The sequence below is a fragment of a genome, unplaced genomic scaffold, assembly GCF_019419815.1.
Source record: "Pyrus x bretschneideri cultivar Hongxiangsu unplaced genomic scaffold, Pyrus_bretschneideri_v1 Contig32, whole genome shotgun sequence".
NCBI classification, from domain to species: domain Eukaryota; kingdom Viridiplantae; phylum Streptophyta; class Magnoliopsida; order Rosales; family Rosaceae; genus Pyrus; species Pyrus x bretschneideri.
The window spans coordinates 706378-724115 of record NW_025999635.1 but is presented as its reverse complement, the minus strand read 5'-3'; the positions used below and the strand labels follow the sequence as shown (position 1 = coordinate 724115).

At 37.7% G+C, this 17738-nt stretch overlaps 3 protein-coding genes across 3 annotated transcripts; 2 read left to right on the top strand and 1 right to left on the bottom strand.

The window, feature by feature from the left end:
• The first annotated feature begins 5529 nt into the window (after positions 1 to 5529).
• LOC103966633 (probable ubiquitin-conjugating enzyme E2 C) lies at positions 5530 to 8408 on the top strand. The gene is made up of 6 exons (XM_009379814.3): positions 5530 to 5879; positions 6001 to 6028; positions 6729 to 6959; positions 7628 to 7691; positions 7766 to 7825; positions 8113 to 8408. The coding sequence occupies exons 1-6, from the start codon at positions 5743 to 5745 to the stop codon at positions 8166 to 8168; spliced, it is 576 nt and encodes a 191-aa protein (XP_009378089.2). The 5' UTR covers positions 5530 to 5742; the 3' UTR covers positions 8169 to 8408.
• A 274-nt stretch (positions 8409 to 8682) lies between these two features.
• Positions 8683 to 12075, bottom strand: LOC103966632 (rhomboid-like protein 19). The gene is made up of 8 exons (XM_009379813.3): positions 11898 to 12075; positions 11696 to 11820; positions 10911 to 10971; positions 10620 to 10786; positions 10091 to 10196; positions 9793 to 9995; positions 9569 to 9706; positions 8683 to 9161 (listed from the first exon to the last, which is right to left on the bottom strand). The coding sequence occupies exons 1-8, from the start codon at positions 11919 to 11921 to the stop codon at positions 9059 to 9061; spliced, it is 927 nt and encodes a 308-aa protein (XP_009378088.1). The 5' UTR covers positions 11922 to 12075; the 3' UTR covers positions 8683 to 9058.
• Positions 12076 to 14665: 2590 nt separating this feature from the next.
• On the top strand, positions 14666 to 16326 carry LOC103966631 (chlorophyll a-b binding protein 6, chloroplastic). Its single transcript, XM_009379812.3, has 4 exons — positions 14666 to 14943; positions 15392 to 15494; positions 15583 to 15871; positions 15978 to 16326. The coding sequence occupies exons 1-4, from the start codon at positions 14744 to 14746 to the stop codon at positions 16127 to 16129; spliced, it is 744 nt and encodes a 247-aa protein (XP_009378087.1). The 5' UTR covers positions 14666 to 14743; the 3' UTR covers positions 16130 to 16326.
• Positions 16327 to 17738: the final 1412 nt, after the last annotated feature.

The following is a 17738-nucleotide window of genomic DNA, read 5'->3' as shown; positions in this document are numbered from 1 at the left end:
AGCAACAGAGCATATATTATTAAGATTGAAAACGCATTCCAGAAAGCATGGGGAAACTGTAAAAGTAACCAAAACTATGATGGTGGAATAGATTAAATCCATGAAAGTGCAACAAAGAAAGGGTAAATCTGAGAAGGGTTTAACTGACGACCAGTCTTTTATACTTCATAATGTTATGAATTATCACCCGGATAAAGCTGTTAAAATGTGTTTTGGAATCGGTCATCTCACAACATGTTTATTTACGTTGTTCTTGTTTAACTGTAAACAACTGCGTTTTATTATTATGTTTCGGTTTAGGTTTGATGGCATGAATATTTGTTACATCACACTAACTTAAGACGTAACAATCACACATTGTACTGTTATTGCAGTCATATATATTCAACTTCTACTGTTATTGTGGTCATATATATATATATAAATATATATATGAAAAGGACGCTATAATTAGATAGCTAAATCTAATCCTAATGTGAAAAAAAAAAAAATGTAAGAACTGTTGTGAAACCAGTGTTAATTAATATACCTCAAAAGTCAAAGGGCCAAGAGCTCCAGCGATCGATCCAACCTTTGGAAAATCGGAAACAAAGCAAATCGATTAGCACTAACTCACAGAACAACAATGAAAATAATAGCTCAAAGACAGTAGCGAAATTCTATTAGCAGTAAACACACACTGTTGAAACGGGGATTGTAGCAAAGCTACACCCATTAGTAATATAATATAGGCATTAGTTGCAGGTTCTGCAAGTATTATCTGTAGAATTTAGCAGGTTACTTATATACTTTATCTGAGATAGTATTGCAAATATCATACTGAAGAAACATATATCATCCGGTATTTCTCATGTAAAATTTTCCGATCCAAAAAAGACAATAAGGAAAATTATGCAACTCCAGAGTACAAATGTTAAGCGTGCTACTTCAACCGAAATAACTTCTAGATACAATGAGAAACACATGCTCATTCTAGAAATGGAATCTAGGTAAAACCAAAATACATAAAAACTGCAATAGTTAAACTGCAAGCTAAATTGATTAAGTGTCCAGAAGATAAACACGCCAATTTTCAAACAAAGCAAAGAAATTGAAATTGTCTCATGAAAACTAACTAAAAGTTTATGTAATGTCATTCTATTATTATCTAAGAGGCGAGATAGAATGTTAATATGCATGACACAAAAGCAATGCAATATCTACATGTTTAGGTAACACCATCATATTCATGCTTAACAACTGGAAATGCACAATCTAGTTTACAAAAGTAGGGGTTAGAGTATGAAAACCAACTAAACAGACCATGAAAATAACTAAAAGGTGGTATTTGCGAAGGTGTCTAAACTTCAATATATATGTGTTTGTGATGTAAAACTAACTTCATCAGGTGACACACCCCGACCGAAATCAAGGCGTGACGGCCAGCACACCTTAATTTCGATCAGGGTGTGTCATCAGGGTTGTAGTTGAATTGAACCAACAAACCTGTGAGCTAATTAAATATTCACACGCATTATAAGCTAACATATGTCTTGGCCAACATATTTATAAGATATGGATGGCAACCAGTAAATAGCTAGGAATTTACTTAAAGAGTCTTAGCCAGAAAAATCCCATTAAAGAATTTCAACATGTTCCCAAAACATTAAAATAGTAATGCAGCTCAAAATTTTCCCCAAACCCTAAAACCCACAGAACATATGCTCTACTCAACAAAGATAATTAAGAACAACAACTGCAGGATCAATAAGGACTTTGTGAACTGCAAGGATTAAGAGTGCAGGAAAAACATTACTACTGGTAACTTAACAGAGAGAGAGAAGAACCTGCAATTAGGTTTTCTCAAAAGCGAAATTGCAGAAAGCAACCAAGAGACACAAAATATTTAGCTAAAGAATGTTAGCCACCAAAATCTCATTAATGAATATCAAAATTTTTTTCTAAACATTAAAATGCCAAAGCAGCTCAAAAATTTCCCTAAACCCTAAAACCCACAGAACATAGCTTCTACTCAACAAAGATAACTTAAGAACAATTGCAGGATCAATAAGAACTCTGTGAACTGCAAGGATTAAGTGTGTAGGAAAAACTATAATCTAGATAAACAAAAGAAAATATGTATTAAAGAGCACCAAAAAGTCAAAAACTTTAAAGGCTGTCAAATAAATTTGTATTCAAGGGTTTGAACCCATCGATCTAAGTGCAAACATAAAAAGCACAGAACATAAAAAAATAAGTTGAGAGATAGTTTAGAACATTGCAATTGAGGCTCCTCTCAGTAGATATATATATATATATATATATTCTTTTTTTTTTAAAAAAAAGAACACATGTATACCCTGCCCCGTAAGAAACATGTTAAGCAAATACCCATCTTATCAATGGTTCAGAATCATAGTTTGACCACATATGCCAAACTATAAATCTAAACCATTGATAAGGTAAACTTTTGCAAGAATGTGTGGTCCATCTGCACTGTCTGGCAACATAACCACCTATGTTGCCAGAATGTCTAGCAATAGGGCATTACACTACATATTCAAAAGTTGAGAAACCATGGGAGAAGGAACGACTCAGAACTTGGAAGTAAAATATGAAAATCGCAACTCAAAACACAGATTAACAAATGTTATCATTTCAGATTTTCACAAACAACACAGCAGATAACGAAGAGTAAAGAAAATTAGAGAGAAATTCAAATAGAGCAAGGAAAACTAACTATGCATACTATAATCACCAATAATATTCCACAAAAGATAAATACATTTGGTGACAATCATACATTTGATTCCTACAATATTTTATGTCTTGCATAAAAATTAGAAATTAGGGAAAAAAAAAACACAACAAAGAAAAGGGTACCTAATACTTTCCCTGTATCTGCTTTTCAAAAGGCAAAATGCTTTAGATCCTAAGGACCAAGCAAATATAAAAGCGATTCAACAATTATAAAAAAAAAAAACCAACAATGCATGGAACAAAAATTAGAAATTAAACACCCATCAAAGGTTGTGAAGAATGCTAAATCCAACTAATTTGAAACATAAAGTAAGCCGAATGAAAATGGGGAGCCATCCTCATCCTCTGTGTCCCCATCCTCTTCACTCCCTCTGTCCCCTTTCTCTCCTTTCCGCACAGCGAGACCCAGCTGTCTCCGAGTGAAAATGGGGAGTCATCGTCTCTCTCCAATTTTTGTTCTTTTTGGCATCACATATTGTACTTTATACGTACACTTACATTTTTACTATAAATACATTCTTTCAACAATTCATTTCACTCACTCGCTTCTCGCTTACCAAGATATATATCCGTTATTTGATAGTTATTCTCAAAAGTTAGGATGTAAAGCAAAGGCAAGGCCAAGATTTTGATTCAGAGGAGCGCCCTCATCAAGTTTCTAGAAATCATGCCCTCATCAAGTTTCTGGAAATCATACGCACAATAGACATAGAAGAGTATTATTATTGGATTGATTGGGTGACCCATTACGTGTAGAAGGATACAAATAAGAAAATTTTAGAAAAAGGTCATTAAAACAAGAAACTAGCCAACAAAATTTGAGGGGAACGTCCCCCCTAAGCACTATATGGCTTCAGCATGATGTAAAGAGGAATGCTATTATTAGTCGCGTTTGGGCATATGTAATCATAAGTAGTTATAGATACTTCACGCTCACAAACACGACTGAACTTAATATTCTTTGGAGTTTGAACTCAATTTGATTCTACTGTTTTTGGCTTGCCTACCATAGATCATTCCACTTACTAAGATGCTTGATTCATATGATGTTTAAATTTGTAATATGCACTTTGTTCTCAGATTCCTTTCTGTCCCTTCAGGTTGTATAATGTCATTTGATTCACAACTATTGCCAATGCTTTATTTTTAATGTTTATAAGAATCCTTTTGCATGCATATCAATTATCATCAAAAGGTTCGTAATTTTCACAATTGTCATCTTTTTCATTCTAATCCCAACTAGGTGATTTCTATGGTTGCACACAGCCTCTAATAAAATGCTTGATATTTTCTTCTTATTAATTAAGTCCTAACTTATTTTGTTGAGTCCGAGATTGTAACTAAGATATTAAATTGATTTGTTATTAGGGGAAAGAAGTGAGTTTAGCCTCATAATAAGTGAGCAATATTGTGATTCAAATTTACTTTTGGTGAGAATCGAACCTAAGACTTCTCACTTACAAATAATGAGGAATATCACTAGATCGTAGTATTAAGTGGCACACAGTGAAATAAGTTGAGTGGGTGATAAATTCATCAAATTAAGCACAACATCTTTTATAAGTTTAATGTCATATCCCGGCCCGGGGCGGATCACTTCCCGGGCCCGCTCCACCACCGTAGCACGATATTGTCCGCTTTGGGCTTACCATTCCCTCACAGTTTTGTTTTTGGGAACTCACGAGCAACTTCCCAGTGGGTCACCCATCATGGGATTGCTCAAGTCCCCTTCTCGCTTAACTTCGGAGTTCCGATGGAACTCAAAGCCAATGAGCTCCCAAAAGCCCTCGTGCTAGGTAGAGATGAGAATATACATTTAAGGATCACTTTCCTGGGCGATGTGGGATGTTATAATCCATCCCCCTTAGGGGCCCGACATCCTCGTCGGCACACTTCCGGCCAGGGATTGACTCTGATACCATATTGTCACATCCCGGCCCGGGACAGATCACTTCCCGGGCCCGCTCCACTACCGTAGCACGATATTGTCCGCTTTGGGCTTACCATTCCCTCACGGTTTTGTTTTTGGGAACTCACGAGCAACTTCCCAATAGGTCACCCATCATGGGATTGCTCTAGCCCCCTTCTCGTTTAACTTCGGAGTTCCTACGGAACCCGAAGCCAGTGAGCTCCCAAAAGGCCTTGTGCTAAGTAGGGATGGGAATATACATTTAAGGATCACTCCCCTGGGCGATGTGGGATGTCACAATCCACCCCCCTTAGGGGCCCGACGTCCTCGTCGGCACACTCGCGACCAGGGTTAGGCTTGGATACCAAATTGTCACATCCGGCTGGGGGGGACCACTTCCCGGGCCCACTCCACCACCATAGCACGATATTGTCCGCTTTGGGCTTATCATTCCCTCACGGTTTTGTTTTTGGGAACTCACGAGCAACTTCCCAGCGGGTTACCCATCATGAGATTGCTCTAGCCCCCTTCTCGCTTAACTTCGGAGTTCCGATTGAACTTGAAGCCAGTAAGCTCCCAAAAGACCTCGTGCTAGATAGGGATGAGAATATACATTTAAGGATCAATCTCCTGGGCGATGTGGGATGTTACATTTAAACTCTCGCATTAGTAGGACAGAGTAGTAAATCACTTTTTAATTATAATGATGCAACATCTATTAAAATTTTAAATTATTTTTACAAAACATATTATGTCACGGTTATTGATTGAATATATATTTTTTTAAATCATTAAAATAGCACAACCATTAACCCCCACACAATCTCTTGAAAATTATTTAGAGGTTTGGTCTTTATAAATTTATAATTATATAAAAAAAATTTGTTAGATTAAACTATAATATTATGGGTTGTGATTATAATCTTGTCACACCAACATCTAAAGTCGCCCCTCCATTAATGTCGCATTAAAAAGGATAAAGAAACGAAATAAACAGAAAGACAGCCTCATCGCCACCACCGCTTTCCAGAAACCGTTAAATCGGATATTGATTAGCAACTGTCGATCGGGGAGGCGATTGATCGTCGTCGGCCATGGAGGTCCGACCCAACCCGACGGCCGACAACTCGTCGGCCACGCAGCAGCAGCGTCAGCGCCGTACACCCACTTCTAGTCAGAAAAAGCCTCCTGCTTCTTCCATCCCCGTCGACACCACCTCCGTTTCTCAAAGGTCAGTCCTTTTTTTTCTTTAGTTTTCTGTTTGGAGCCCGAGAAAATTCTCTTTCTTTTTTTCGGTCCCGAGAAAATTGAAGTCCTCACTAAAGATGGGTTTTGTTTCAATTGTGCTGTAGGCTTCAGAAGGAGTTGATGTCTCTCATGGTACTCTCTCCCTCTTGATTCTTTGCTTTTGATTTTTCCTCAAATTTGTGTACTTTTTTTTATTTCTTACTGTCTTTGTTGATTTTTGTTGTAATCTTGAATTGGGTTTGATGTGGATTTAAATTTAGATTCATAAGCGAAAAAAGAAAAGAAAAGGAAGTTTAGCAAAAAGCTTCAGGCAGATTACTTTAACGAAAAATTACATTTTTTATACTAAAAATTTAATCTTGGTACTATTTATTTTACTCTTTATTTTGTCCTTATCGGTAAAATTCAAAGTTTTTAAGTTCTTTTCATTAATTTTCCTAAAAAAATAAAGCATAATTAAGAAGTAAAAGAGGGACTATTGATTCTTGGTAATCATGGGAGGATGGGGATGTATTATACAGAGGTTGGGTTGGGCAGGTGTGTGTGAGTCTGTGGACTGCAAAGCTTCAATTTATGACTGCATGTGTGGTGATTCGGGAAGTCTCCGCCGTTATCATACTTGTAGGTATATATTGTTGTGTTAATAAAATTTTCTCAGTTGAATAATATCGTCTTGAAGTTTAAGGTCTAATAGTAGTCTATTTGAGTTTGACACTGAAGTTAGTCTGTACTAGACAGATTTTAACGATGAATAAGTGACCGCATTTCTTGTTATGAGACTGGTAACTGTTGTATTACTGACCTTTGTTCGTCCAACGTCCGCTGGTTTCAGATGAGTGGAGGAGATCTTAGAGTATCGGCTTTTCCTGAAGGTGAGAGCATTTTTACATGGGTTGGCACAATCGAAGGTGGAAAAGGAACCATGTATGAGGGTTTTTCCTACAAGCTTTCTTTGCGTTTTCCTCTGGACTATCCTTTCAAGCCACCGCAGGTCAAGTTTGAGACAATGTGCTTCCATCCAAATGTTGATCAGTTTGGCAACATATGTCTTGATATCTTGCAGGTATCTATCATTACATTTACGAAATAAACTGGTATCAAGCTTTTGAGATACTAAACTTCAAGTACGAACTGTCCATGACTGTAACATGGAGAAGTTAAATTGACCATTTGATTGTCATTGTTTCTTGTACCAAGGAGTTAGTATATTAGGATTCTTATGGAAAATTAGTATTCGGTTGGATGTATCTAAATGCTCTCCTAGTTGTGTAGAAGAGAGTATATAAATTAGTATCAGTTGGATAATTCCAATGCTTTTTCCATCCAGGGTGTTGCCCACATGTAATGCCCTAACTCAGAAGTGCTGCTTAGATGGCAGTATGCCAATGCCCCTTACCCAGGGGTGTTGCGGTGCCCACATGAATGTGCCCTTATCGCAAGGGCGCTGCTAACTTGACAACAGCCATAACAGCTCTCATGGCTGCCATGACCATTTTCATGCAGATTAATAAAACAAAAAGTTATATCAGGATTTATGGGTAATTTGAGAACATTGATGCAAGGGTTGCGTAATACAAGTTTTATTTATTATCACGGGGGTGGTGATAACAAGCGGGTAGAGCAATCAATTTGATGGGTGGCGGAAGTGTCAGTCTGAGTCTGTTGTTGGATTGAGTTTCCTTTCTTTCATTTTCGTGTAATCTCAAAAAGCTTATGTTATACGTGGCACAGGACAAGTGGTCTTCAGCTTACGATTGCAGGACTATTCTACTCTCCATTCAAAGTCTGTTGGGAGGTAAGCTTGCTCTTATATGTATTCTCTTGTAGACTTCATTCGTTCTTGCCTGACCATTTAGTTCTTACCTGCAGAACCAAACCCGGAGAGCCCCCTCAACAGCTATGCTGCTGCTCTGTGGAGTAACAAGGAAGGTTAGTTACTCTGTCATTCGTATCGAATGTTTCTAAAACTGGGATTCAAAAACTTAGAACTTCATCGTAGATGCTCATCCTGTTTCAACCGCCTTCCAATCCATGCTAATTTCAGACTTTGTACCTTACGCAAATTTACCGTGAGCTATGAATGTCGACCTGATAAACTTATGTTTCGAACTTGAACATCATGGAATATGATGCCAAGTGATGAAGTGCCTATCCTTCCCAATTTGAATTGCACAAACCTCTGATGCAACTCTTGTTCTTATGTCTTTCTTTTACAGATTACAAAAAAATGGTCCATCGACAGTACTTTGCTGGAGAATCAATCGAGAGCTGACTTGTACATATAACTCACGACGGAGGACAACATTGTCATGTGGCCCCTGATTTGTCTACAGCGCCGGGGAGGTGAAAGTTCTGCAATGAAAAGTAAAGTTTCTCAACGAATCCGGGGTGATGGAAACGCTAACCCTGGCCAACCTTGTTTATATTGCCTGTCCTCTGTGATTGCTAAATAAAGACAATAAGAAGTTGTAAATTTGGTTGAGTCAAATGAAGGTGAAACCTGTTTCTCTAATGACTGGAGGAGGCACCATTCCCACATCTTTTTAAACTTCCGAGTTTCAAATGGTTGATGGATGATATTTCTAATGCTATCCAAACTACGACCATGCATGCATGCATCGAATGTCCCCACTCACTCTCCGCCTATTAACATGAAGCATGGATACATCGTTCTAGTCGCGTATCTCATATCGGATACTTGGTTGGATACAATACATGCTAGATACGTACGGACACATGATTTTGACCTAATGGATACGGTTATCCAAGTTACCGCCAATTTGGGGTGGTGAGCAAAAAGATTTCCGTTTTTATAATAAAAATTTGAGATCAAACACAAGTTATACCAACGTATCTGTGCTAAAAGATGTATTTGTACAACATGACAAAATGGCCCCAACTGTTTCAAGGATATGGATGCCTCTTAAGAATTTCTACTCTACGTATTTTGAGCAACACCACACATTAATCATTGTGCAAAGATACCATTGTCCACAGAGAAATTCACAGCTTAAGGATCCTCGAGAATTCACAGAGAGCGGGAACAGAGAAAAACAGTAGAAAAACCTTCTCTTCAAATAACACGGAACCTCTGAAGTTGCAACGGAGATGACACATTTGGGCGGTTGATTGATAGGAACTGATACTTGAGTCGCGAAGCAATTAAACATTCTCTGCGGCATCTCTTCCAGACTCTTCTGTACCGTGCGCTGCAGCCAACCTCTCAGCTGCCAATCTTTCCTCGAGTGCTCGAGCACCTCTTTCTCTGCAAGAGACAGTTTGGTCACAAAAATGAAGATTCCTTTTCCTGATTCAAGTATTTGATTATTCGTAGTTGGTGCTGTTAAGACGTTTATTTATACTGTCGCAATGTTAGTTTCTGAATCCATTCTAGTAAACTTTTTTGATTTTCAAATATTACACGAACTACGGGTCTATATACACCCAAGTTATTAATCTCCCTAGCTATCTAGTGGCATGTGTTCCATCCTTAAGGATCGGGAGTTCAAAGATCCCTTGTTCACACCCGTGTAAACAGTAAGAAATGGTGTGATTTATGAAGGGGGGAGGTTACCCTCCACAGTTCATTCGAACAAGGAATATCTCAATTTCGTTTCAGAGATGTAATATTTAACATTCAAACGGGATGCTGTTTGAGACCAGAAACGTTACCTTCTTCTAGATGCTTCAATGGGGTCAGATCCAGGCAATGAGGAACTGCCCAGGGTATAACCTTGGGATTCATTGGAAGCTTCAGATCTTCCACAGAGCATCCGATGGAATATAGATGCAACAGGATCAATGACTGGTCTGCAACAATTAACAAGAAACACTTAAGAGCAATAGAAACTAGGAATATTGAAGTGAAAAGTTTGAAAATAATGGCAATTATTTACCTCAAAAGTTCAGGGAAGAATGTAGAAAATGCAAAATCTTCACTTGGATCACCCTTGAGTTTTGTTTCTGGTTTCCTCTGCCAGAATCTTAGATAAATCCAGCTCGTATAAGTTCCAAATATTATGAATGGAAGATATGTTGCTGACTTTTCTGTCCAGAAGCTTATGGCAATGGACAGCAATAGCGAGATAGATGGTAACCACTGCATATAATTGAAACCAGCATCAAACAGAGTTTTAGGACTATTCAATAACCTGCAGAAATTTTCATCAAAAGGTCCTTTACGAAAGTCCAAACCTTAGCTTTTATTTTCAATAAAGGCAACTCCTGGTCGGGGATGATTTGCTTGATGCCAACCAACAAACCTGAAAGGACTCCGTGGAAGCCAGAAACAGGCATATAACTAGCACAAGTGAACCAAAGAAAGTAACAATACAAAGGATGAGACAAACGAAGCGATCAAACCATGCTACCACATGTACAAACATTATTATATACGAAAAGATAGATGGACAATGGAAGATACGTGTTGATAGTTGCAGAATGATCTGTTTAAAAATTTGTGTGCTGTTAGAGTTGGATCCAAATTTACCTAGTTCATCATTCAGTTAGACTGACTCAGCTTGAAAGGAAAAGGGGGCAAGCGGGCAATAAATTGCATGTTAAATTTCTTATTACTAATAAACCAACAAGCTACAGAATGCCTTGAGGTAGAAGGAAGCAATAAAGAGGAAAATGCAGAAAGATGGAATACAAGGACAAAAAATATGAATTGCTGGTATGCAAATTTTTTTAATAAATGTTCAATTGATTTCTTAGTACTTACAGGTAAAATTCCGTCATTGTAATGTAGTACATAGCAATAGCAGTGACGAAAGTGCATATGGAAGTTAAGAAGTTAACTACAAAGATGAACTTCAAGAACTCCCTAGAACCCCACACAGGTTCAAGCAGCTTCCCAATAAAAAGAAGACCAATAGTGCTGATAAAAACCTGTTAAATAAGTATGAAACTCAGTTCTATCTAGTAATAAAAGTAGAGTGTGTCGGGTCCAGAAATTCCCTTCGATATATGACTATGGCACAGAAAAATTATTTGTGGAATCAGAAGCGCATACCCCATATACTGATTGTTCAATGTAACCGGATGTTATGAGGTTCCAGACAAAAGGAATCGTCCTACAAGACAGAAGTTTGGATTAGGATTAAGTTGCGCATTAGAGGTTCCAAATTTAAAGAGATGAGCTTGCTCTCACCCTTCATTAGAGTGAACAAGCATAGGGATGTACAAAATCAATCATGTAAAACCTCAAAATATTATGATTATAAATCTAATATTACATTACTCGTCTCGAATTAAGTTAAACAAATTTACGCAGAAAAAAATAGGCATAAAATAATAAAGGCACAGACTTGTAAAGGCGAATAGAGAAACCCGAACAGCCCCAAATAGTCAGGAGCAACGAGCACATACACAGAACCGGGATTGACAATGCATCTCATTCAAGTTTTTTTTAAGAAGGCACTAAGCTTCACTCGGGAATCAACTTCTAAGTTTCAGAAAATACAGAACCTAGGCGAAAACGAAGTCTGTAATCCAATACCAACCATACACTCCATCCCTTGTAATACAAACATTTAAAAAACAAAGGATCAACATTTTCATTGCTGCTACAAACTCCCAATTCCACTCAAGAAAGGCGAAAAATCGGAGCTGACTTTCAGATCAATCCCACAAAACCAAACGGTTCAAAACACTAAATTTCACAAAATTTTCATAAAACCCATTTCTATAAACACAGATTTATGCAATATTTCGCTATTCATTTTAGCAAATTTTCAATTCACAAGTCAACAAACCCAAAATTGAACGGTTGAGGTGCCCAAACCCAGAGAAAAATACCTGGCGGGAATGAGAGCCAGGTAATCGACGGCATGGGGGAGAAGCTGAACCACAATGTGGCCTCCAAAAAGCACCACAGACAAGCCCTTGCATAGCCGTGTGAATCCAGAGAACGCACCTGCGCTCTGCAACATCCAGAGTAAAAAATTCGAATTGAAACCCGCAAAGCGGAAGAAAATTGAAGAAAATTTGAAAGCTTTACCCCTGAGAGTGATGGAGTGCTCATGGCGGGCGGGCGGTTTGGCCGGTGGATTTGCGGCGGCGATGTGAGATCGGAGAATTAGACTTTGGGTGGAAGGAAGGTCTGGATCGTACGGGTTGCGGATCGGTCAGACCGGAGGATGAGTGTTTGATCAGGCGTTGAATATTAAATATAAAAATGGGTTCGTGATTGGGTAAGGCGCGAGCTTACAGTAAGTTGGTTGGAGTTTACTTCACCCAAATATTAGATTGGACTAACCTAGATTATAGCTGGGTTGCTACTTGGATTAGTTTGTCGTTTTCCTAATCCAATACAAGGTTGTCCAATTTAGGGCAGAAGCTATCTTGTAATCAAAGAAACTACATGGCAAACATGTACTGGAAGGATGATGTTACTTTTTAAAACAAGTGATGTCGCTAAAACTATTTCTTCATTGCAAGAAAGTTTATCTCAATTTAAGGAGTTTGTTTTTATATGTTTTTAGTTGATACAAGTACTGTAAACTCTAAAGTTTAAACTACTTTAGTTAACGAGTTTTTGTGCCCGAATCCCTCTTGTGTGATCAAGAGCATTAACATCGCCCAAGAGATTTTGTGCTCGAATCCCTATTCGTCAATGTAACAATACTTCAAACAACCCTGTAAGAATGTTTCACACGTGCTGCATGTGAACAAATCACATTTAAATGAATATTTTCACGGTCATTTGTAAATTTGGTCTTAGGTTGTAAGCATGAGACTGAGATTGCAAGTTCACTTAACTTATCAACTACAACAGCAACATAGCCTTATCCTAGTAAGTGAGGTCGGCTGTATAAATCCTAGGATACCAGTGCGTTCGGTTTTACGCTAAATCTTCCGTTAGCTCCAACTACTTCATGTATTTTCTTAAAGTCTCTTTCCAAGTCTTTCTCTACCCTTTTTCCCCTAAGCTCCTGCCTCATAATCGCATTTTCTTAGTGGAACATTGGTAGGTTTTCGTTTTACATGTCCAAACCATCTTAACTGATTTTGTTTAATCTTATGTTCAATTACGGCCACTCTTACTTGATCTCAGATATCCTCGTTCTGAATCATGTCCTTTCTTGTGTGCTCACACATTCTACTTTACTGCATGTATCAAATACCAAAAGGAAAAGTTAGATGTATTACAACATGGAAACATTTCCCTCTGTTTTGTCCACCCTCTAATTGCAGACGGCATTTTTCCATCTACACAACACTATTGAGATGCATGTCTATCGCTTACATTACATGCCATCGGATGTGTTGAACCCTAAAACGAGTTCTGATGTCGTACCACTTGACGGACATGTGTATGCAACCTCGCCGTTTTGTACCTTTCGACAGCTTGCAATGCCATCTTTGATCCACCTCCGTCCTCGCATTCTGGCTTAGTTTTTGTAAATACAAGGAATGCTGAGAGGACGAAGGTCTAATGGATTTGGTGTGGCCTTGATACCTTAATCCAACCCAAGCAAAAACGACAACGATAGCATCAGCGACGGCGATGCTGGTACCGTTAACCATCGCTGGCCGGAATGTGAGAGCTGGTGTTTCCTCTGTACGGAAACTGACTGTTAAGTTAGCGTTAATTAGTTGTTAATTCAATGAGTAACGCTGTGATTGGCTGTTGCCCGTTATCGGAGTGATGAAGAAGCAAAGAAGAAGGAGTGGCAGTGGAAGAAGCGTTGTGTGCACTGCGCTCCACGTGGCCTCGGCAGGCGAAAAGGGTCTTGACACGTGGACATGCGAACACAGCATGCACAGTATAACCTTGCTTTTTGGTGTAAACAATTGTGGAAACATGTCCACCCGAGAGAAAACAAGAGCAGCTAAACTTCTAAACATGACAATTGACATGGCTTAATGTAAGAGTTTAGAATAAAATGGCATAGATCAAACAATTAATCAGTATCTAGACTAGATTAATTGAGTTTAGCTGGGCAAAAACTTACCTATCACTAATGAACGTGAGACGTCAAAGTGATGATGTCTCAAACCAATCATGCGATGCTATGTAAAGTTAAAACACACTTATACAAATGATAAGTTTGGAATGTCATGATAGCTTAATCAATAGATAGGTAAGTCCTCTCATGTGTATTATATGGTGACAAACGTTTGGTGTTAATTAAAGAGTAGAGATTTTTTTTTTTTTTGAACCACCACGGGATGATCCACTGGTCCAGACCCATATTTCACATGATACGTCCTAGATTTGATTCTTGGCACTGTTGTATTACACGATGATGGCTATAAGATGTTGAAATACTTATGTAAGTCTTCATGGCTCTTAAAAAGGTAGAATACTGTGCCGAAGCCACTAACTGATTCTCTTTAAAAAAACAAACTTATTTTTCTTGGGTTTGGAAGTAAAGTTCCTTGGGGGCAATTACTGGAGGATGTCAAGAAAATGCCTTCAACATCGGTGATCCAAAAATAACTAGTCTTCCACTAACATATTGGTGATCGAAATGGTTCTAATTTCTAACCATTTCTTCCCCAATAACACCCTAAAATTTTACAAGAATATCTTTTGCTGCAGAAAAGTAGTGGGTTAGATTTTCCTCCCCTAACTCAACCTGCACCACAGACACTAGATTTCACCTATCAATTGGATATTCCACTCCACATAATCACCTATCTGGATTAACGGAATCCACGTGGCCCAATGACAGAGCACCAGCCAGACACATTAGCCAATCACAATCCACATCCAGATTCTTCCATATCCTACTTCCTGTAGTACTAGTATTCCTTGCCACTCCTTCCACCTTCCATAATCTCAGTCTCCGCCTTTCTCCTCCCCACAAACCCTAAATCTTGCAGGCACTAAATTTGCTAATGGCTTCCAACACTTTGATGAGCTGTGGCATCGCCACTGCTGCCTTCCCTTCAGTCCTCTCATCCTCCAAGTCTAAATTTGCGACCAGCGCAGTCCAGCTCCCAGGTATTGGTGCCAATGCCCCCTCCAGGTTCTCCATGTCCGCCGAGTGGATGCCCGGCGAGCCCCGCCCTCCTTACCTCGACGGCTCCGCCCCCGGGTAACGAAATACACCACTTCAATAATGTTAAGAGTAACAAGTTATTTATCAAATGATATCTCAGTACGTATCTTGTTAGAAAAGTAATATTTAGAGTAGAACTAGATTTGATAAATTTCAGTGCCACACCATTAGGTGATTAAGATTTCTTAACATGCTAATTTTTTTTTTAATAAAATAAGATCAGACAATATTTTTATTTTATTTTTTTACAAAAACGAATTAGTTGGTGGCTTCGCAGAGACAATTTAACCTTTTTTTGCCACTATCGTGTGGTTCACAAATGCCAAGAATCAAACTCAGTGTGTGTCATGTGAAATATGGTCATGAATTTCATTCCCAACCAATAGATCACCCCTGTGATGGTTAAGATTAGACAAAATTAGCTCCTCAAAACATACTAATTAGTTTGGTTAATTGTATTAATTTGTTGCTCGTGGGTTTTCAGTGACTTTGGATTTGACCCACTTCGGCTAGGAGAAGTGCCCGAGAACTTGGAGAGGTTCAAGGAGTCCGAGCTCATTCACTGCAGATGGGCAATGCTTGCTGTTGTAAGTACCATACAAACATTTTCCTTAAAATTTGCATCTATTTTTACTTTGCAATGACTAAATTAACCTTGCAAACCCTCAATTGTAGCCAGGGATTCTAGTACCAGAGGCTTTGGGATTGGGCAACTGGGTAAAAGCACAGGAGTGGGCTGCCGTTCCAGGAGGCCAAGCCACCTACTTAGGCAATCCAGTTCCATGGGGCACTTTGCCTACAATTTTGGTCATCGAATTCCTTTCCATTGCCTTTGTAGAACACCAACGCAGCATGGAGAAGGACCCTGAGAAGAAGAAGTACCCTGGTGGCGCTTTTGACCCCTTGGGCTACTCCAAGGACCCCAAGAAGTTCGAGGAATACAAGGTCAAAGAGGTCAAAAATGGTTAGTACATATATACATTACGTTTCTTCTGTCACATATCTATGTTTATGTTATGTTGTCCGACTGTATTTGAAGAGTATTTAATTACTGATTGACGATCGTGTAGGCCGGCTTGCGTTGTTGGCTTTCGTCGGGTTTGTTGTTCAGCAATCGGCGTACCCTGGCACCGGACCGTTGGAGAACTTGGCTACTCACTTGGCTGATCCATGGCACAACAACATTGGGGATGTCATCATCCCCAAAGGGATTTTTCCTTGAATAATTCGTGCAGTATTGATTTCACACCCACTGTAAAGTTTAAAATTCCATGTAACCATCTTCGATGAATCCGAACTTCTTGTCATGTGTGAGTGAGTTTAAAAGCAAACATTTACCATCACCTTCATATTTTAGTATTGATAAAGAACTGTACTTAAAGATCATGCTTGAATATATCAGTTAGTTCTTCTCAATTATATTTCAGTGCCTATATATACATAATGATATATGACTTTCTATTTAATCTAATTAAAAATATAACTTTAGCCCCCTAAAATTCAATTTTTTTTCATAAAAATAACCCGGTGTGATTTTTTTACTTAAGAAAATCAGTGACTAGAATCTACATAAACGAATTCAGTAATTACAACTTTAAATAATTTACATTTTTCGTGTACCGAAAATGGTCTATTGCATGTTTGATATTGTATGCATATTATAAGGGAAGAGTTAGTGATTTTGAAAAAGATTTCGACAAAAAGAAAAGATTTTGAAAAAGAAAAGAAAATAAAAGACAGTAGTGCACGAAATTAGGGAGATCAATGCACAGAGGAGGCGAAATTAAAGTGTACAAATATAGCTAAATCAATGAATGCATTTTAGATTGATTACATATTAATATGAAATATGAGAATTGTCCTGAAAAATTATATGAGTTAGATTTTTTTTTATATATTTAACGACTTCTTTAGTTTAAACGCTAATAATAAATATTGAATATTAATGCTTATTTTCTCATTTTAAATAATAAAAATTTAGAGAATCAGATATATGATACACGTTATTGAAGCATTGTCATGTTTTCAAATTTTCATAAAATTAGGCATTCTAATTTAACTTTTTATTATATTACTAAATTTGAAAAGGAACAAATTTTGGGTTTTTTTTGTTTTTTTTTTTTTTGTTTTTTTTTTTTGTTTTTGTTTTTGTTTTTTTTGTTTTTTGTTTTTGCTTTGTTTTGGAAAACTAGACATTATATACCGGGCCCAAGGCTAAACAAACATACAAAGAGGTCCACAAAATTAGTGTATTCCTAGTTCAATATAAATTTGGACAAGTTTATCAACATTCTCACATTGAGATTTTTTTCTATATTTTTATCATTCATACTCGAGTTCAATGCATTTTTTTTTTGTGGTTGCGTTATCAAGGTACACATTAGGCAAAAAAGAAAAACTATTTGTACCTTTTGATTTTTTATCGATTTTTGTTTTGTTGTTTGTACATATTGTCTGTTATTTAATCTACCATGATTCTTAAATACCCGTTGTCACCAATTTAGCCAATTGTTGGCATCATAATTCTTTGACACTAACTAAAATATATTTCATTGTTGTATTTTCAAGAACAACCCAACGGCAATTCCAATTTATCCTAATAATACCTCTTTTGTGGGATTGTAACCTGAAGTTTGTTCGAGGTTCAATGAACTTGTAATGGGGCTTTCCAGATGACACATGTTGTGCCTGATCTTCCTCCATGTTTGTTGAAATTGGATTTTGACGTGCATGTTTTTCATTTGTCATCCGTCAATGACAAAAAAAGTTGTGTGATTATCAATGTTAACGAATGTCAATTACCACACAATTTTTATTTGTCAGTGAACAAT